The 23,413-nt window shown below is 28.0% G+C and overlaps 1 protein-coding gene across 2 annotated transcripts; it reads right to left on the bottom strand.

Annotated features, from left to right (window-relative positions):
- Positions 1-591: 591 nt before the first annotated feature.
- On the bottom strand, positions 592-22,987 carry sergef (secretion regulating guanine nucleotide exchange factor). Of its 2 annotated transcripts, XM_051099236.1 has the most exons (11): positions 22,876-22,987; positions 22,573-22,708; positions 22,261-22,416; positions 21,962-22,056; positions 21,825-21,885; positions 20,572-20,685; positions 20,345-20,407; positions 20,097-20,255; positions 19,870-20,021; positions 9,578-9,614; positions 592-1,811 (listed from the first exon to the last, which is right to left on the bottom strand). In XM_051099236.1, exons 1-11 carry the CDS (start codon positions 22,915-22,917, stop codon positions 1,627-1,629), a joined length of 1,200 nt encoding a protein of 399 aa, XP_050955193.1. In that variant the 5' UTR covers positions 22,918-22,987; the 3' UTR covers positions 592-1,626. The 2 variants fall into 2 exon arrangements, with proteins under 2 accessions (XP_050955193.1, XP_050955194.1); XM_051099237.1 differs by lacking the exon at positions 22,876-22,987 and having other exon boundaries at positions 22,261-22,472; positions 22,573-22,702.
- Positions 22,988-23,413: the final 426 nt, after the last annotated feature.

The raw sequence follows: 23,413 nt of genomic DNA, 5'->3' as shown, positions 1-23,413 counted from the left end.
AATAATAGTGACAAACCACTTTTTAAACCTCCCCTGCCCAGTCTTTAGTAGATTGTCACTCTGGGATCAAATGATTGCCCCATCGTTACGTTTCTGACAGACAGTATGTTGAAGCGCCTCAGGCCTCCATTTTCTTCTTATCAGAAAGTGATGACGCAGTCTAAAATCTAGTAGCAGGCTACTTGTAAATACTACTATGTATTATGCATGTTATTTTTTGACAGACAAAATGTTACAGTCGGTTGTCGCAAATTCATTGACTTTTGAAAATCATGTTCTTTTTTTTTTTACCAGGAAAGAAGTTGTTTTGATACACAAAGTTGTTTTTATTCTCTCTTATAACAAAAATATTTTATTTAAACCTATGAACGTGCAAATCCTGTTGTAAATAATAGTGAAAAAATTCACTTTTTAAACTTTAGTAGATTTTCACTCTGGGATCAAACGATTGCCCCCCTAAAGAGAGACAGTTAAATATTTTCCATGACAAATGTTACTACTTTCGCAACAAAATATAGACACTTAGGTTTTTTTTTTTTTTTAATCGAAATGTTTTATAAAAATAAAAAGACCTTTTAATTTAGACAACAGACAGATAGATAGATATACTTTATTTTACAATTCATTTACAAAAAAAAAAAAAAAATCTAGTAGCAGGGTGCTCATAAATGCTACCATGCATGTTATTTTTTTGACGGACAAAATGTTACAGTCGGCTTTTGAAAATCTTTTTTTTTTTAACCAGAAAAGGAGTTGTTTTGATTCACAAACTTGTATTTATTGTTTCTTATAACAAAAATATTTGATTTAAACCCACCAAAAATCAGATCCTGTTGTAAATAATAGTGAAAAATCACTTTTTAAACCTCCCCCTGCCCAGTCTTTAGTAGATTACCACTCTGGGATCAAATGATTGCCCCATCACTGGGTATTCTGGGAGATTAAGTGCTTTTAGACAGGTCGTTTCAAAGCAGTAAATCTGTTTCAGTTAATGGCTCTACAGTGAAGGTTATTTAAGAGTATTTTCTCTCACGGTGAGGTAAAAGGTCAGAGAAAATGATCCTTGACCGTCGATTACAACAAAGGAAGCATAAATGGTCATTTTCAGCAGTGAACTGTTAAACCCATCCAGAGAATGAGCATCTGATTGAATTTGTCTGTTCTTCCAATGGTTGAATGGTTGCAAAGGCGCTAGTACAGTATGTGCAAGCCCAGATATATCAGTAAATGCATCTATTTTTACTATTCAGTGGGAGAAAAAAGCAATACAGGTTTACAACAAAGTGAGAGTGAGAATTTTTATTTCTAGTTTTCCTTAATGGCCAACTAAACATGAACATTTAATATATTCAAATTTAGAATATGTCTCTAATTTAAGCAATGAATATTTGCATGAAGCTACAAATAGACCTAGTGTTCTTCTTTCTAAAACATGTTTATTTTGGGCGCGTCCTGATGTCATAAGCATAATGTGTGCATCCGTGGGTAGTATTTGCATCTCTGAGACTTTGATCTAAAATCTGTCCTTTAAAGGTTTAAACGAATCTTTCTGAATAATTCATTAAAACCATAACGTAAGCAAACAGTCTTTGTCACAGACTCTGAGAGCCAAATGCTCAAACCTGTTCAGCTTGCCGAATCCTCGTTGCTCTTCAAACTGCATAGTGCAATTGAATGTCCTGATCCACAGCCAATCAGAAGAGCCGGAGTGTCTCTAAGGCGGGGGATTGGCTGCGGTTGTGTGATGTCACAAAGGGAACCGTCTCCACACATTCCGTGTTCATTCCAGCCCCAAGAGTAGATCCGACCCCCTAAAGGGAGACAGTAAAATATGTTCCATGACAAATGTTACCACTTGATTCACAACAAAAGATAGATGCTAACAGTTTTTTTACACAAATGAATAAAAACTTGAATGAAATGATAAAATTATACATTTTATAGAAATGGTTTCATAAAAATAAATAGTCCTCTTAATTTAGACAACAGACAGATGATAGATAGATAAATAGATAGATAGATAGATAGATAGATAGATAGATAGATAGATAGATAGACAGACAGACAGACTTTATTTTTTATTTTTTTTATTTTATTAATTTCTTCAATTTTTTTTTTTTTTAAATAATTTTGAAGTTTTCTTACAAATAAAAAAAAAAAACATTGAAATAAAAAGACCCCTTTATAGATAGATAGGTTTATAATTTAAAGTGATATATTTAAATAATTATTTTTAGCATTAAATAATTTAGACAACTTTATTTTTTACAAAGTAACCAAAATTATAAATTTTTTAAAAAAAATTATTTATTATACAATTATTTGGAAGTTTTTTTTTTTGTTTTTTTTTTGGTAATTTATATATTTTTAAACAAATTAACAACATTGTTTAGTCAAATGATAAATAGTTTATAAAATATATTTATGTAAAGAAGAGCTTTTTAATTTAGACAGATGGATAGAAAGATTTATAATGTATTTAAATTACATTTTTATCATTAAATCATTTAGACAATTTTATTTTTACAAATTAACCAAAATTATTAAATGAAAATAGATTTAAAAAAATACATCTATTCATTATAATTTTTTTTTTACAAATTAATAAAATTATTTAATGAAATGATAAATACATTTTAGAATTATATTTATATAAATAATACATGTTTAATTAGATAGATATAGATATAGATAGATACATAGATAGATTTATAATTTAAAGTAACACATTTACTCTAAATTAATTTTTTAGCATTAAATACTTTAGATAATAATTAATTTATTATAAAATTTAATTTTTAATACAAATTAACAAAACTATTAAATTAAATAATTACATTTTATAAAAATATAATTATATAAATAAAACCTTTTAATTTAGACAGATAGATAGACAGATTTATAATTTAAAGTTATTCATTTTAAATAAATTTTTTATTAATTTAGACAATTGTATTTTTACAAAGCAACCAAAATTAAATTAAAATAGGTAAAATGTATGTATAAAGTAACTTATTTATTATAACATTTTGTTGATTTTTTTATTTTTTACAAATGAACAAAATTATTACATTAATTAATTACATTTTATAAAAACACATTTATATAAATAATACCTTTTTAATTTAGATAGAGAGATAGATATAATTAATTTTAATATTAACGTATTTTATTTTATATATTATTAAAACCGCTATAAAAATGGAAAAGCATGTTTCAAAAATAAATCAGTAAAACAAACATATAAACTCTTTAGGGATTATTTGCTCAACTGATGGAGAACGCCACTTACAACACCAAGGTTGCTGGTTTGATTCTCAGCAAACACGCATACTGAAATTTTGCTAAAAGCATCTACAAAATCAATAATGAAAGCCAAATGTCACAGGGACATAAATAATAATTGTTGTGAATGAAAAAGGCGGCATGACGCAGGTTGCTTGTACACACATCACACTGGTGAATCAGTCTGACAGAGACGTCTTGGACTCAAACACCTCCAACACGTCCAGCTGGTGGGTGTGGTCAAGCCTGCATCGCCACGGAAGCACGTGCCACGGCAACATGGTTACATAACAGGTCCCGTCGCCATGGCAACCAGGAGCGAGCATGCTTTCTCAAGGGTAACTGCTTTTGTCGCCTACATTCCCCCATTCACTCCAACAGCCTGTTCTGTTAACTTCAACACATGCGTCCTTATGAATTCATTGTTTTCTACAATACAAAATCATTAATTTAAATACAAAAAAAAGCTTACCAAAAAGAAAAGCTAGACTATTGTGCACAAAAATGATATTGTTAACACAAACGTCTCGTTTAGTGAATCATTGTCTATGTGGATGATGTATACTCAGAACACAAGAGCTCTAGTGTTCACTCACTGATGCACAGCACAACTGTTCCCATGGCAACACACTTACAGACCATAGAAACATATAGAACTGCATACTAATCTAGACAAGAGAGATGGGTGAACACGGTCACCGCTGTAAAAATGCACAACGCCAGTGTCTCTGCTTAATGTCATTTAAAGAAGCGACACAACGTCCTCTCAGAAGTGTCATGCGTGCTTAGAGAACGCTATGTGATTCCCAAGGCATGCTGGGATGTTATTCCTTTGCTCTGTTGTGTCGTAAGACGTCATGATTTTGTCCCATCTTCTCAGGGGGGCATCACACAAAGGAACAAAAGATTCCCCAAGATACTACTTTAACAATCATAAATACTTCTTTTCAAGGTAATTAAAGGAGTCATCGAATGCAAAACTCACTTTTACATGTTGTTTGAACATGAATGTGTGTTGGCAGTGTGTGTGCACAACCGCCCTATAATGATAAAAATCCACCTAGTGGTATTTTTTTAAATCTTTATAAATAAAATCCCATTTTTCAAATCAAGCTTGGCATCTTATCTATGAGACGTCACAAAAACCCAGGCCACTCATATGATACCTTACACCCCCCTTAATGAGCTGAGAACTGTCCACCATTGTGTGACTCCGGTGCAGGGGAAGACAAGAAAGTCTCAGATCGAGCGATTGAGGTGTTTTGTTGTTGGATGTTATAATGAACATAGCAGTCATCATTTACTCCCGATATCTGAGCTGCTGAAGACGCAGAGGATTAACGTTACTTTTGTTTGTGAAGGAAATGCGCACGGCAATGTACATTTACGTACATAAATGCGTCTATGTTCACGTGAATCAAATGTGATCTAGCTTGTCCTACAGCTGAAGTGAGTGTAAGGATTTTTTTATGCATCTTTGCAAAATTAATTTCTTAATACTGTGCTAGTTAGCAAGTTTTGCTGCTCTACAGCCCACAGAAGAGAGGGGGCGGGGTGAGTAGAGCTCATTAGCATTTAAAGGCAAATGCAACAAAACGGCTTGCTTTGAAAAGGGATGATTTTGACATTGTAAAAAGGGTGTTGTTTTACACTACCACTGAGAATTTTTTTAAAGATTTATTTTTGCCGTTTTTATGCCTGTGTTTAGATAGGACAGTGTAGTTGGATGGGAAGTGAAGTGGGAATGAGAGAAGGGGGCGGGATCGGGAAAGGTCCACAAGCCAGGATTTGAACTCGGGACACCTGCAGCGCAACGGTGCTATATGACGGCGCTAACCACAAGGCTATTGGTGCCGACCCACTCAGAAATTTTAACCAAAGATGAAAAGTTGAAAAACTTGAAAAGAAATAAACCATTCCTCAAAAAAACAAAAACAAAAAAAAAAAACAAACATTTATTAGTGCTGATTTGGAGAGTTGTGGAGTCATGGAAATAGAGAAATGTGGATTGTATTTCAATATAGTATACAAATGACACAACAGACACAACAAATGGTTAAATGTAAACACACACACACATACATATATATATATATATATATATATATATATATATATATATATAATTTAGATTATTTTAAATAATGTTACTTGCTAAAAAAACAATTATTAATAAATTTATAATAAATAAATTACTTTATATCTATGTGCATGGTAAAATGTAAATGTAAATATAGACACACACATACATACATATATGTATGTATGTACATATGAGTGTGTGTGTGTGTGTGTAAACAAAATGGATAAATAATAAAATAAAATACAATAAATGTAAATAATTTTGTTTAAATTCATTTATTTTGTAAACAAAAATTCTAAATAAATTTATAATAAATAAATTACTTTATATCTACGTTTTATCAAAATTAATTTTATTTTAATTTAGGCTACTTTGTAAAAATAAAATTGTCTAAATGATTTAATGTTAAAATTATTATAAATAAATTACTTTAAATGATCTATCTATCATCTAAATTATTAAGAGGTCTATTATATATATATATATATATATATACACATACATAGATAGATATCTATATCTATATATCTATATCTATCTATCTATCTCTCTCTCTCTCTCTCTCTCTCTCTCTATATATATATATATATATATATACACGATAGATAGATGATAGATACATAGATAGATAGATAGATAGATAGATAATAATGATGCAAAAAAGGTTTTCTTTATGCAAAATATAATTTCTCATTTTTAGTTGCATGCATAATTGATGTATATTGCATAATTTATGTATAATGCATAATTTATTGTTATAACTATAGTAAGTACACGTAACGTGTAACAAAGACACTAAAATAGTGTGAAAATGTTGTGTAACAAACACAAAGACACACACACAAACACACACACATGCACACACACATACATATATATACACATTATATATATGCAGTTTTAAAGCTCACAAACAAACTACATAAACTGCAATTAGTCAAGGATGTGACCTTCTTTTTTTCCTCTCTGTCCAAATTGCTGTGGAATTAAAAGATTGGAAGCAATAGAAATAGCTTCAACATCAATAACTTCATATTCTTGCAGCGATGGCTCATTTCCCTCTGATGCCCTTAAACAAAGGCACAAGGACTAATTCCCAGCATCCTTCTATGATAGCAGTAAAGATCACAGCACGGAGCCGGCAGCTTAATTACTCCAGCAACAGATACTCATCTGTACTAAAGCTGAAGACGTGGCGCTGAAACTGTCCTATTACTGAAATCCAGACGTTCAACTCTCAACAGTACAGAAGCCAGAGCTGGGCTCAGCATTAATTCTGGCCATCAGGCTTAGTGAAATCTCCAAATGCTGGCTTACTTACTTTAATCCTGTCTTTTTCTCTCCCAGGCTCAATGTCAGAGCAGTCACATCCCATAATAAGCTACTTTACACATAAGGATACTGTAGAATTATTGCCATGGCAACAGTATATGTGATGGAACCTCAGCATGCCTCCATCGCGATATGATTGGATAATCCCGCCTCTTGTGTTAGCACATGTTCCGCGTTCGCGAAATCAGTCTGAATGAACAATATAATGGTGTTAATGGGAAGACTAATTTAAAAAGTAAGTAAACAACTCACGCACTTAGATATAGCCACTGTTACAATAAAATAATACTTTAACTGGCATGAAAACATGATCTGTGTAGGTTTTTAGTGAGTAATCAGCTTGGTGCAATTTAAAGTAAATCTTAGTGTCTGTAAACAATATTTAGCAAGCTTTGATGATTGATGATCCATAAAATAACTGAACGTAAGTTCATAAGTTCACAAATAAAATATATTCTTTAAATTGTTAGTGACTTGAGTTATTATTTTAAGATATACGATAATGTAAAAAGCTTAAAAATGTACATAGCTTTAAAAAACAAATTACACTGTTGACCCTGGACCACAAAACCAGTTTAAGTAGCACGGGTATATTTGTAGCAATAGCCAACAATACATTGTATTGGTCAAAATTATTGATTTTTCTTTTATGCCAAAAATCATTAGGATATTAAGTAAAGATCATGTTCCATTAAGATATTTTGTAAATTGTCTACCATAAATATATAAAAACGTAATTTTTGAATAGTAATCTGCATCACTAAGAATTTCATTTGGACAAATTTAAAGGCCATTTACTCGTTTTTTTTGTTTTTTGTTTTTTTGCACCATCAGATTCCAGATTTTCAAATAGTTGTATCTTAGAAAAATATTATCCTTTTCTAACAAACCATACACCAGTGGAAACCATCAGCTTTCAGATGTATTATAAATCTCACTTTCAAAAAATGTACATTTATATATATATATATATATATATGAGGGCTGTCAAACGATTAATCGCGATTAATCGCATACAAAATAAAAGTTTGAGTTTGCCTAATATATGTGTGTTTACTTTGTGTAATTATTCTGTATATAAAAATATAAACACATTCATGTATATATTTACGAAATATTTACAAGTATATGTATTTATTATAATTTCTATATAATTTATATTATATATAAATACAAATATTTTGTACATAAATAACAAATATCTTTTAAATATATACATTAATTTCTGTGTATTTATATATACATAATAATTTCACACAGTACACACACGTATATTAGGCAAACTCAAACTTTTATTTTGTATGCAATTAATCGCGATTAATCGTTTGACAGCCCTAATATATATATATATATATATATATATATATATATATATATATATATAAAACAATAAATATACAAAACTATAAATATTGCATTACCATAATTTTTACTTTATACTATTTAAAAGTGTATATATAAATATATAGATATATATAAGTTCAGAATATATAGAAATATAATATAGTTTTTTTTTTTTAATTCGGGGGCAAAATGTGTTTGTCACTAAATAATAATAATAATAAAAAAAAATTATATATATAAATTATATATCAAATTTTGCATCTGAACTCTTGCTTCTGATTGGGCTGTGGCTGGTATTTTAGCGAGTTTGAAGAAAAAGTATTTGATGGACGTATAATGTGTGTTGAGAGCATTCACTCAGTATCATTATCTCATTTTTGACCGAGATGGCTTTTAGCTGGTTTTGCATCTGAACTCTTGATATATATATAATATATATCATAAATGATATATAAAACAATATATAAATATATAAAAACTATAAATATTGCATTACCATAATTTTTACTTTATTTAAAAATACTATTTAATAGTATATATATATAAATATATACATATATATAAGTTCAGAATATATAGAAATATAATATAGTATTTTTTTAAATTCGGGGGCAAAATGTGTCACAAAATAATAATATATATATATAAACAAATATTGTTTTTCTTTTACTTTTTAGACTATATTAATTAAAAAAACTTCAATCAATATATAAAAAAGTAATGAGAGTCCATTCAAAACCATTTTTCTTACTATAAAACTTTTTTTTTTTCTCACAAACAGATTAAAATACAGTTTTATTAAAGTAAAGAAAACTTGGGGGACAATATGCTTGACTATCAGGAAAGTAATGGCTTCATTATATGCTAAATAAATAAATAAGCAAATAAATGCATTTTTGTTGAACTATGTGAGATTCACCTGATGATGCTCACAAAAAAAACAGAAAACCCCAGATCTTTCATGACTGATGTTTATTTTTCTGATTGGCAGCACTGACTGACTCCCAGTATTCATTTCAAAGAGTGTGTGACAAAGGCCTTGACAGCTTTATTTTCCAATGATTGTTATGGGAAATTAGATACATGAAGACCACAGGTGTTGCCATTAAGACTAGATACCAAAAACATTCATAACATGATCACAGAGTGATCTGTGCAAAGAATTATGCATGCTTGTGGGATTTTAGGATTTATAATATATCCTATATCCTATAATATATTCATATATATATATGAAAAAGAAGAATTTATATTCTTATTAAAAAACAATAAATATTGCATTACCATAATTTTTACTTTATTTAAAAATACTATTTAAAAGTGTATAAATAAATATATACATATATATAAGTTCAGAATATATATAAAAATAATATAGTATTTTTTTTTTATTTGGGGGCAAAATGTGTTAGATTGTAATAAAATAAAATAAAATAAAATAAAATAAAATAAAATAAAATAAAATAAAATAAAATAAAATAAAATAAAATAAAATAAAATAAAAAAATAAAATAAAACGCTCATTGTACTCACCCACAACAGCCAAGTTGTGTTCAGATCCGCATGCAATCTGCAAAAAAACAGAGATGAAGTTTGTGAGAAAACTCCTGTTATGTCGTCCGCTTACAGTCCAAACACAATAATCCCTGTCAGACCTCAATTTGACCCTCTCACACACACGTCACACAGCCAAACACACTCTCTCCATGCCTGTAACAGGAGCCGGGATGCCTGAATCGAACATTCCCTGCTGGGAAACGGGTACGAGGACTGAGGCGTACAGCGGTTTAGGGGTGGGGAGGGGTGATTTACACATCCAGCCGTGCAGAGATGCTTCCTGCACTCAAAAATAGCACAAACACACGAGCGGCCCCCGATGCTGGAGTCATATGTCCGTTACCATGACGACCCACAAGGATGTGAGTGGGTGACTGGGCGTCTCTGGTTGGTTTATTAATGTTTGGTGATCAGAGCTCGTTATGCGGAGGAAATGGGCTGCTCGTGGACAAAAACACATCGGTAATGCTCTCTGCCGGAGTTGGGAGGATGCCATCCACACAGACACTCTCGTATTAGTGGAAATTATACCAATGCATCATGGGAAATGGCAGGCTGAAACTTCTCTTGTTTCATGACCAAATATTCTGTCTTTGCTCTGTCTTTGAGTTTACTCTGGAAGTGGCTACAGTCACGTAACACCATCTCATAAGGTTTATATAATACGGACCTGTAATATCAACTGTAAGCATGAGGACACAGTAAAACTGGTGAAAAATGGTAAAATAATTATGTATGTATGTATTATGATTTATTAATTTGTTATTATCAATTCTGAATAATTTAAGGAATATTATAAATTATAAATATTTTTATTTATTTACTAATTTAGAATAATCAGAGTATTTATTTATTTATTTAAATAATTTACAGAACAATTCCCAAATTTAGATTTAATGCATTTCTATTAAAAAAAAAAAAAATCTAATAATATATATATATAAATAATTAAATTACTTTATTAAGACATACAGTTAGAAACAAAAGATAATTATATTTTTTTAGAAATAAGAATAATTAGAAAACAAACCATGTCACAAACTGAGCATTATAATTTCAATATTGTTTTAAATGGACATACATGCAGTTAAAAGTTAAAAATATACTCAATTTAGAATAAACTATCAAATACTTTCATTTATGCATTAATTTGGAATCATTTATAGAATACTTCAATTCTTTTAGAATGATTCATTGAATATTTTTATGCATGCACTTAATATTTTTATGGAAAATAATTTACAGATTTTAATTAATTTTAATACTGTATTATTATTATTAATTAGTAATAATTTATTTAGAATTATTAATTAAATATTTTAATGCATGGATTTAAGGTATTCATGCCTAATGTAAAATAATGTACAGATAATTTCTTATGTTGCCATATTTTATCTTCTTAATTTTATTATTATTATTATTATTATTATTATTAAACAAATAATAATTAAACAATTTATTTAGAATGACTCACTGAATATTTTTATGCATGCATTTAATGTATTAATTCTGAATGTAAAATAATTTATGGATAATTTCTTAAGCTGAGCATAATATTTAATTTTTGTTTTAATAATGTATTATTATTATTATTATTATTATTATTATTAATTAAACTATAAATAATTAATAGAATACTTCAATTTATTTAGAATGATTCATTGAATATTTTTATGCATGTATTTAATGTATTCATTATAATGTTAAACAATTTACGGATCATTTCTTAAGTTGAGTATAATATTTTATTTTTATTTTAATTATTACTAGTATTGCTGTTATTATTATTAATCATTAAATGATTAATAATTTTACAATTTATAGAAAACTTAAATTGATTTAAAATGATTCACTGAATATTTTTATGCATATACTTAATGTATTAATTTTATGTAAAATAATTCACAGATAATTTCTTAACTTGAGCATAATCTTTAATTTTTGCTTTAATAATTATTAATAATAATAATAATTTTTAATGTAAAATAATTTAAACTTAAAGTTGAGCATAATATTTAATCATTATTTTAATAATTTCTCACTATTATTATTAATTATTATATTATTAATAATTTAAATGGATAGAATACTTTATCTGGAATGATTTACTAAATATTTTTATGCATATATTTATTTATTCATTATGTATTCATTTTTAATTGAATAATAATAATATATATATTATAAATAATATATTATTATTATTATTATTACATTATTAATAATGTAATAATTTATAGAATACTTCAATTTATTTAGAATGATTTACTGAATATCTTTATGCATGCATTTATTTAATGTATTTATTTTTAATGTAAAATAATTTACAGATCATTTCCTAACTTGAGCATAATATTTCATATTTACCATAATCATGACTTTTTCATCATTTTAACTTTTTCTCATAATAATAACCACGTCACAATTTTTATCTTACAATTTTGTTTTTGTTAACCATAATTCTGATTTTGTGTAACTGTAACTTTTTACTTTTTATTTCATGATTTCGACTTCGTCATAATGACAACTTCTGTGTAATTCTGTGTAAATCTGTGATTTTATAATATATGAAAATGCTTTTATGTATTAATTTAGAACATTCTGAATAATGTTTTTTTCCATTTATTTATTTATTTATTTATTTAGATGAGAGATGATATACTGGTAGGCCACACACCAGAAATATTAGTTGGTGATGAAACAAACAAACAAACAAACAAAACAGCAATGTCTACTGTTATAGGAATAATTTAATATTGAAGTTCTGCATCAACTAATAGTAAAAGTACAAAGGAAGGTTTTTTGCAGATACAGTACAAACAAAAGCAGGAGCCTCCTGTCAGACTCCACTGAATGATGTGTCCTGATGTAGTCTGTTCCTCTCGTCATCACCAACAAAACAAGCCTAACTCCTCCTCACATCTACCCATCCGTCCCCAGCTGACCCCACACCACACAAACACAACACACAGCCAGTCAAAACAGCATTGGACTGAGGACAGGGGGACAGGGACTGTCCAAACATTAAGGACTGCTGTCAGATCAGTGACAAGAGATGCTGCAACATGTAGACTAAACACTAGTCTTGCTTAGCTAGGCTTTTGACTATCAGCATAAAGTCTAGTCCACTTATTCTGGTCAAGAACCAACGTTTCAGAAAAAGAGATTACTTGAATGACACAATCCTCCCTAAAATTATTATATATATGAAAAATATTAAAATATTTAATTTTAGATTTTGTAGTCTGAATAATATGAATAATGTATATTATTTATATCTATCTATATTAAAATAAAAATGTAAAAATTAATGTAATTAAAAATTAATGTAATTAATTTTCAAAAATTAATGTAAAATGATGAACTCATTAATATCAACAATGAAAATAAATAAAACACATGTAACTGTTTTGTACTTTTGCTATTTTGATTAGTTTTCATATTTCAAAAATATTTCTTGTCAAAATCGAGACATACTTAATAATTATGAGACAAAATTACCACATAAAATTTTGTCTTTGTCATAACTTTGTCTTTTTATCTTAAAATATTGACTTTTAAACACATATATAATTAATTAATTGTATTAATTATTTTATTTTGTATTTTATTTTAATGTATTTTTTATTGAATGTAATTTATTTATTTTAATTGAAATTTTATTTGGTTATTTTTTATTATTTAATAAGTAAAAATTTATTTTGAATTTTAATATATAGATAATATATAACTATTCATGTTATTCAAATTACAAAATATATATATATATATATATATATTAATTTCAAAATATAAAAATATATATATATATATATATATATATATATATATACACACACACTATATTTATTTATTTGTTATCATTTAATAATTTGAAATTTATTTTTAATTTAATATATTTAGTGTGTGTGTGCGTGTGTGTGTGCGAACAATGTTTTATATTTCGTAATTTGAATAATAAACAAATTAATAAACAAAATATAAAACATTGTTCACACACACTATATATATTAAATTAAAAATAAATTTAAATTTATTAAATTATAACAAATAAATAAATATAATAATAAATAAATATAAATAAATAATACAAATAAAATAAAAATTCAATAAAAATAAATAAAAAATAAATAAAAATAAACTAAACGAAAAAATAAATAAAATTAATTAATTATAAGCCTAAAATGAATAAAATGTGCCATTAAATAAAGCAAAAATCCATAATATATAATTAATATTAAGTTTAATTTATATAATTATAGACTGACTACATCTCTTATCATTTTGGCTTTTTATCTTAAAATATTAATGTTGATTACATATATTAATATTAAATAAATAAATAACAATGCTGATTTTTTAATGTCATAAATATTATCTATATCTATATTAAATTAAAAATTAAATTAAAATGAATTATAAAAACAACAAAATACATTTTAATAATTTTTTTTTAAATTATTAAATTATAAATTAAATAATTAATACAATTAATTAATTATACACAGGCCTAAAAATAATAAAATGCTCCTTTAAATAAAGCATAAGGCATAAAATAATATATCATTAATATTACTTTATATAATTATAGATTATTCATATTCAAATTACAAAGTTAAAAAAAAAAAACTAAATTAAATATAAAATTAAATATAAAACATTATAGATTTGATATTTGCTAAAAATAGAACACTGACATGACATATAATTCAGTAATTAATATAATATAATGTAAATCAAGTAAATGCATTTGATGTTTGCAATATGTAAATATATGTGTGTGTACTCTTTATTATACAACAATATACAACCAACATTATAAAATCTACTGCAAAATTAAATAGAAACCATACTGTTTATATATTTGATATAGATATAAATACAGAACCCTGACATCCTAGCCAGTGCCGACAGCTGTTTATTTAGCTACAGTTGTTCCCATCTGCCTCTGATAATGAAGTGCAGGATAAATGTCCCCACACCAAACATGTTGAGGCGCTGTGATGAAGCCTCAGGTACAGCACTGCACTGTGGGAGTTCAGACACAGACAGCTAGACTCCAGCGCTCTGGGTGGAAGTGTGAAACATGCTGTCGGCTGCACCTCCAAGTGTGAATGAACTCATTTTAAGAATCATACCGCACATTACTGGGAGTTCAGCTCCAGATCTTGGCTGGAACACAGTATTGTGTTTCATCTACTGATAGGAAATCTCACGGTCTGGAGGCAATCCCTGTGATTGGCCAAAATGCTTCTGACAACAGTCTAGACACAATATTATAGACTGTCAGGGGTGTTCAAATAAACTGACTAGTACAATTTAAGGTTTTAAAAGCTTCATGAGGCTGAAACTGATGCTGTCAAGATTCAAAAGACACAAAAGCAGTGTTAAACTATCATAAAAGTTGTCCCATATGCATTATATTCCACTAAAATGTAAGGCATTATCGATTGAAAATTGTAATATCCGGCCTAGCTCTCTTTCGAGAGTACAGATGAGTTCATTAGTGAAGCAGCAATTTCCAATCTCATTAAATCGCTATTTTTTAATTCTGATACTCAAGTTTAACTCAGTGACTCCAAAATTTAGTAGCAGCAATTGTCAGCAAATAATGACTTAAATTTTCAGTCATTTGTGTAGTAATATTTTATAGTATTAATCTCATAATTTCAACTTTTTTCTTATTATATATAATTTTTCTTTTTAACTTTAGTTTAGATAATTTTGCTTTTGCCATTTTGATTAGTTCTTGTATTTCAAAAATATTTCTAGTCATACTTAGTAATAATTATGAGATCAAAATTATAATACGTTTTTTTTTTTATATCATAATTTCAACTTTTAATGTTCAAATTACCACATACAATTTTGTCTTGGTCATAATTCAGTTTTTTTTCCCCTCAATCTCATAAATTCAACTTTTTCTCTCATAATTATGACTATGTCAAAATTTGAATGATTTATATACATAGTTCATAATTTTAATTAATATTTTGTATTTTTTAATATTTATATTTAATATTTTTCATTTTTTATTTCAGGTTAATTTTTTGTAATTTTGTAACAATTATGCTTTTGCCATTTTGATTAGTTTTTGTATTTCAAAAATATTTCTTGTCATACTTAGGAATAATTATGAGATTATTAATTTTGACATTAAAGTTCAAATTACCACATAAAATTTTGTGTGTCATAATTCAGTTTTTTTAATCTCGTAATTTAAATCTTTTATTTCATAATTATGACTAAGTCAAATTGTTTATGTTTTATTTACATAGTTTATCATTTTTTAAATATTTTAATTAGTTTTTGTATTTCAAAAATATTTCTAGTCTTACTTAGTAATAATTATGAGATCGAAATAATGAGACAGTCAAAGTATAATATAAAAGTTCAAATTGCCACACAAAATTTTGTCTTGGTCATAATTCTGTTTTATCTCATAATTTAAACTTTTTTATCTCATAATTATGAATTATATATCAACTGAAAACTTAAAATCTAAAAATTAGTCCTTTGAAAACAATTTTAAAATCAGTCATAATTCTGTCCTCAAACTCACAATTCAACTTTTTATTATGACTTTATGTTCAACTAATTATGATTATGGATTAATCATTTGGATGATTTATGTACATAGTTCATCTTTTTAATTAATATTTTTGATTTTTTAATATGTATATTTAATATTGTTATTGTGATTTTGTAACAGTTATGTGCTTTTGTAATTTTGATTAGTTTTCGTATTTCAAAAATATTTCTAGTCTTATAATTATGAGATCGAAATCAAGTCAAAAGTATGACATAAAAGTTCAAATAACCACATAAAATTATGTGGAATTATATATCAACTGAAAACTTAAAATCTAAAAATTAGTCCTTTGAAAACAATTTTAAAATCAGACATTGCATTATCATGCAAATTGTACATCAAAATCATATTACAAAACGTTTTCGTTCATGAATTATAAATATTTAACTTTGGATAGTGTATTTTCATGTCTATGTTCATGTCTATTTTTAATTTTAGTTAAATTTTTAGTCATTTTGTAACAATTATGTGCTGTTGCCGTCATTAGTTTTTCTATTTCAAAAATATTTCCAGCCATGTTTAGTATTAATTATAAGATTAAAATTATGAGATCATAATTGACATAATTATGAGATACGTTAAAAGTATGAGATAAAAATTCAAATTACCACATAAAATGTTGCCTTTGTTATAATTTTGACAAAATGACTTTTGAAAATTGTAACTTTTTATCTCATAGTTATGACTTATCATTTTGTGAAATGTATCTTACATTTTTGACTTTTAAATAATTTTGATTTTTTAAACATTATAATTACAACTTTTTAAAATCACATAATTTACACTTTTATCTCATAATTGGACTTTTTATGTCATGACTTTGACTTATTAATCTCATAATTATGATTTTTTTCTTATGTGGCAGAAATGGGCTTCCATATTTACAATATAAATAATATTATTTATTAAATAGTTATTAAATAGTATAAATAGCTGAAATGGATTTTTATTTCAGTTTTCATGTTCAGTTAGTAATTAATTAATTAGTTGTCAAAGCTAAACCTTCAATTAGTTTAAGTTCTTATTTAAAATAGCTTAATTTTTTTTTTATATAACATACACACACACACACACACACACACAGCTATTATAGGACTCTTCAAAATCTAATTTTGTGTTCCACAGAAGAATGAAAGTAACATGGGTTTGGAACGACATGAGGAGTTCAATGATAAAATTCCTTTAAGCCTCAGGCAAAGTCTTTCCGTCAACCACAATTCAGTCCTAAAACTTTAGATTCTGTTTGTCACCGAGGGCAAAACGCTGCTACACTTTCTCCCTCCCTTTTGAGGTGTTACAGAGGATACCGTCCCCTGTACCGTCCTCGTTTCCTCTCATCAGTGTACGGTGTGCGGACGGGTCGCCAGTGGCAGGACATTGTAGCATAAGCAACTTTTGAGGATTAAATATGACGTGAGGTCCATCGACCAGGCGGGGAATGGCGAAAGCTCAAAACAAAGTCACGCAAGGAGATCGTGACAACCAGAAATATGTTTCGCAAGCCATGACAATGTCTGAACAGCGTGTCCTTCTCCGCAGAACTTGAACTTCAAAAATATGCAAAAAGACTCTCTCGCTCACAATACCTGAAGGCTGTTCTTTAATTTTAAGGCCCAGTGACGCAAACACATAAAGCCTGAGATTGAGCATAAAATACTGTGTCGTTGAGTCACTCTCTTCAATACGTATACCCACAGATGCTGCATTCTCTAAGGTAAGCGATGACCTTCAATTTAAATCAGCGCTGTGTCTCCGGGCAGGATGAGAAAAGCATTGTGGGAATGTAAAGAATGTGTTCGCCCCCTGCTGGAAGACAATACATGCTGCATTCTCTTGCCTTTGAGCAAAGAACATTATTCCAATGAGTTTAGCAATAATTATATCTATAGCTGTGCTCTAAATTCTGATTGGATAAGTTACGTTCAAAACCATTGTAAAGATATATGTATACATGTGGCCACACATCAGCTTAACTCTCTATACATATACATATACATATACATAAGCATAAAAGTACATCTTATGAAGGGTCATTTATGTATGGAAGCCCATTTCCATCACAAAAGCAAAAGTATGCCATAATTTTGACTTTTTGTATGCCTTTACTGTAATTTAGTATAATTTTGACTTGTCTCATAAGTCTTTGAATAAATGACTGTTAAAATTTCAACTTTTTATCTCATTCTAACAGTGTCATTATTTTGTCTATGTATCTTCTAATTATGACTTAGTATGTCATTATTTTGATTTTTAATCTCATAATGTCTTTTTACCTCATAATTATGACTTTCGACATTTGAATGTTTTTATCTCATAATTCTGACTTTCTCTCATAAGTATGTCATAGTTTTGACTTTTTAAACCTACAATTTTTAAAAACATTTTCATAATTATTTTTTTTATCTTAAAATTATGACTATTTCAAAATGTAGACTATTTAATGTCATAATTTAGATTATTTATCCCATTATTTATCCCATAATCCCATAAGTCTTTTTATCTCAGAATTTAGATTTTTAAAATTGTATAGTTTGAACTTTTTATCTCATAATTATTACTATGTCAAATGTTGTTCTTAATCTTATCATTTTGACTTTTTTTCTCATAATTATGACTTAGCATATCATAGTTTTGACTTTTTATTTCATAATTTCAACATTTTATCTCAAATTTGTCAAAAGTGACTTTTTATCCCATCATTTTGACGATTTAATCTCTTTATTTAGATTATTTATCTCATAATTTTATTTTATTTATCTTATAATTATGACTGTCAAAATTGTGACATTTTTATCCTATAATTTTGACCCGTTAACCTCGTAATTTAGATTCTTCATCTCATAACTGCATTTTATCTCATAATTTTGATTTTTAAAATTGTATAGTTTGAACTTTTTATCTCATAATTATTACTATGTCAAATGTTGTTCTTAATCATATCATTTTGACTTTTTTTCTCATAATTATGACTATGTCATAGTTTAGACTTTTTAAACTCTAATTTTTTTATTTCATAATTTCAACATTTTATCTCAAATTTGTCAAAATTGTGACTTTTTATCCTATCATTTTGACCTTTAAACCTTATAATTTCAATTATTTATTTCATAATTTCAATTTATCTCAGAATTTTGTCTTTTGATCTCATTATTTTGATATTTTATTCTCAGAAATTCAACCTTTTATCTCATAATTATGACTGTCAAAATTGTGACATTTTTAACCTGTAATTTTTACTTATAAACCTCATAATTTCAGTTCTTTATCTCATAATTTAAATGTATCTTATTTTGTCCTTTTATCTAATAATTGTAATATTTATGACTTATGTCATAGTTCTGACTTTTTAAACTCATAATTTAGATTTTTTTTTATTTCATAATTTCAACTTTTTATCTCATAATTATGAGTCATAATTCTGAGTTTTTTTATTTCATAATTTTTATTTAATCTCATAATTTCACCTTTTTAAGTATGCCATACGTATGTCATAGTTTTGACTTTTTAAACTCATAATTTAAATTATTTATCTCTTAATGTCAACTTTTTATCTCATAATTATGACTGTCAAAACTGACTTTTTATCTCAAAAAATTTTGACAGTCATAGTTTTGACTTTGTATCTCATAATTTTAATCTCATATTTAAAATTTACCAAAGCATACATAACACATACCTGTGTTGCTCCAAATAAAGCTTTAACCTCGACGGGGCGGCTTATACTTTGGCCAAAACTTGTTGAAACATCAGATTCTTTTTCCGTACTCTGATTGGTCTGTCCTAGCTGTCCATAATTTGCTCTGCCCCATGTAAAGACCCGCCCACTCTCTGTGAACAGATAATATATTGTTAACTGTAATAACAGAAAAAAACATTAAGAAAGATTTGTGTAGTATGACTCACCTGTTCTTGCGACAAGATGCGTCCAGCCGCTGTGAACGTCGGTCACTCTTTCTCCCCGCAGCGGAGATCGATCCAGAGCCACAGGAAGAGGCAGGAAGAGGCTCTCGCTGACCAGCTGACCATGTTTATTGCTTCCCCAGAAAAACACGTCACCTTCGACTGTAGAAATATGGGATTCAAATGAATTGGTGACACTTTTAAGATCCAGAAAGCAAAATCAGTTTGATTTGACTGAAAAGTACTTTCACCTATCAAACAAATGCAGTGGGTGGAGCCGGCAACTACCTTCTGTGGGGTCACATGATCAAACCCTGCAGATGAGAAAGTCAGCACAAGTGCTAGAAATAACTATTAAATGACATTTATAATTTAACAGACATTAATGTGGTATACTAATAAATGGTATTGATTTTTTATAAGATCTAATGTGAGGTTGATTCAGCTTTAAGCTCAACTGCGTGTGCGTGAATGTTACCCGGGACAAGGCAGGGCTCCTTAGAGGATAGATGTGCAGGAACAGGTTGGGGATTTAACATTCTCTTAGCGTGACTCGACAGGCCAGTTCCCCATTGATAAACACAACCTGATGCTTTAGACACAGACACACACACACACACACACACACACACACACACACACACACACACACATATTATCCAATGTTCAATTATACTAGCATTACAATATATTACAATATACATAATTAGTATTAAAAATAAAATGAGTATAAATAAACTATAAACTATAATTTGATTTTTGATATTTGCAACAGATATATGCATTCACATATTAAGACAAATAATTCAATACTATAATAATTACATGATATAAACAATGTGATGTTACATATTCGTATGTTATACCTGTACACATAAATAGTATTAAAAATAAAATGAATATAAATATATTTAATATCTAATTATAATAACATTTTTCAATACTTAAATGTTATTAGTAAAATATTTTATATATATATATATATATATATATATTATATATAAAATTAAAAGTTTCATTTTTAATATACATACATATTTATACATATTATTATGATATTTAATAATAATTATTATATTATATAAATGATCCTATTAAACCAAATCATTTCTTATATTTGCTATAAAATATCTATTTTTACATTTAAAACAAATATACATATACACACACATAATTACATATTATGATATTTCAATTATAATAACTCTAATCATTAAATTATGAAATTAAACTATTCACTATTTTTGAAATATTTGTACTATTTAAAATAACTGTTTTTCAGGTTTCTTTGATTAGAAAGTTCAGAAAAACAGCATTTATCTGAAATAGACATCTTTTGTAACATTATAACTGAATTTATCATCACTTTTGATCAATTTAAAGCATCCTTACTAAATAAAAGTATTAATTTCTTTAATTTCAAAATTTCCAAAATAAATAAATAAATAAATAAAATGCTGACTTCAAGCTTTTAAATGGTGTAATGTATAATGTTACAAAAGCCTTTTATTCAACAAAAAATCCTGAAAAAAAAAAAAAAATACTCATCTGCTTTACCTTTTAATAATAATAATAATAATAATAATAATAATAATAAATGCAGACTTGGTGAGCAGAAGAGACATCTTTAAAAAAAAAAAAAGAAAAAGAAAAATCTAACTGTTCAAAAACTTTTGACTGGCAGTATACATATACACACACACATATAAATAATATATTTATATTTAATACCTGTACTTGCTAATGCATGTCTGAGCCCTGCAGCCACACTAGTTACCGGCTCATCCAGGGTCTGCAAGCAAAACAAAGCTTGATATTATTACAGTCCTCAGACATACGAGCATGCAAGAGTCTCATTATAGTCCCACCTTCACGTGTAAAGGTTCTGCTGAGTGTGTTATTCTTGGCGAGACGCCCAGCTGTCCAAATGCATTGGAGCCGAATGCCAAAACCCGACCGTCACCTGAAAGACACAGATCAGATATCAGTTATTCAGCACTGAATTAAACGAGAGGAAGTCTCCACAGGCGGATCTAAGAGCCCCTGATCTAATCAAACTCTAAACAGAACCACTCAAAAATAACTGATGTCTGCAACACCCAAGCCCTTTTATTTTTCTACCCATAATCTGTCACATACAGTCCAGAATATGAATTTGATCACTCACCAGTCAGGATAACAGAGAAGTCCCAACCACAGGACACCTGCTGAACTCTTGCGCACCCAGGCAAAGGGCAGGGTTGAAAGGTTATGACCTCTGACGTGTGACTGAGCCCTAATTGACCTTTGTGGTTCTGTCCACACATCAGCAGATCCCCTGATTCTGGGGAAAAATGTTGTTGTAATACTTCAGCTTGACCACTAGTGTGCGATACTCTTCTACAAATAAAAGGTCAGCAATTCAGGCAAGTAATGACGTGTCCTTTCAGAGAGTTTGCATTAATATATATTGTTTTCATAGTGTTATAGGTCATCTAACCAGTGATGACAGCCGAATGTCCGCCTCCTCCGGTTATACAGCGAATCTGCTCTGCCTGCAGTCCGCCGTCTGCACGCCGCGGCTCGGCTTGATCTTCCGTGTTTCCCTGTCCGAGCTGGCCGTAACTGTTGGCTCCCTGTGAGGCGAAATCACGCTTTGTATGATTATTTCAAATTATTTATATTGATTTATACTTGAACAAATGTGAATTTCGCGTATTCTCGTGGACTGAATGATCGTGGACCACAGTATCATTACTGCAAGTGTGTACATTTTGCACAATAAAAAGTAAATAAAACTTACCCACGTGTACAATACACATTTTGACAGCTGAGCTCCTTCCATCAGATTTAAGCGCAAAATGATGACATCCCCATGAAATCATATAAACGTCACTGGTTCCCCAGATTTAGGAAATATTATTAGGTAGAATGGAAACGATGAGTCCCAAAATGGGCGGGGCTTAGCGGTTCGGGTCTAGCTTCTGTTAAGTATTTTTAATATTTTATATATTTATTTATTGCCATTGTTTAAATTTAAAATAAATAAATAAATTCTAACTACCTTATTATAATATTAAATATCATTATCATTCTTTTTAGATTTCACTTTTTCAATATTTTAAAAACAAATTATATGAATATATATTACAGTTAGAATTGTTTATTTGAAATGAAAGAATTGCAGTAATGAAATATATTTTTTTAAATATTAACACTTAAATTATATACATATACCTATTAAGACAAATAGTTAAATATTGTGGTATTTAAATTATAATAATTAAAGTAAAGTAGAAAATTGTAATATAAATTAAAATATTTTTTATATTTGATATAAA

The sequence above is a fragment of the Labeo rohita genome, chromosome 25 (genome assembly GCF_022985175.1).
Source record: "Labeo rohita strain BAU-BD-2019 chromosome 25, IGBB_LRoh.1.0, whole genome shotgun sequence".
NCBI lineage: Eukaryota > Metazoa > Chordata > Actinopteri > Cypriniformes > Cyprinidae > Labeo > Labeo rohita.
The sequence above is the reverse complement of the archived record's forward strand: the minus strand, read 5'-3'. Positions and strand labels throughout refer to the sequence as shown.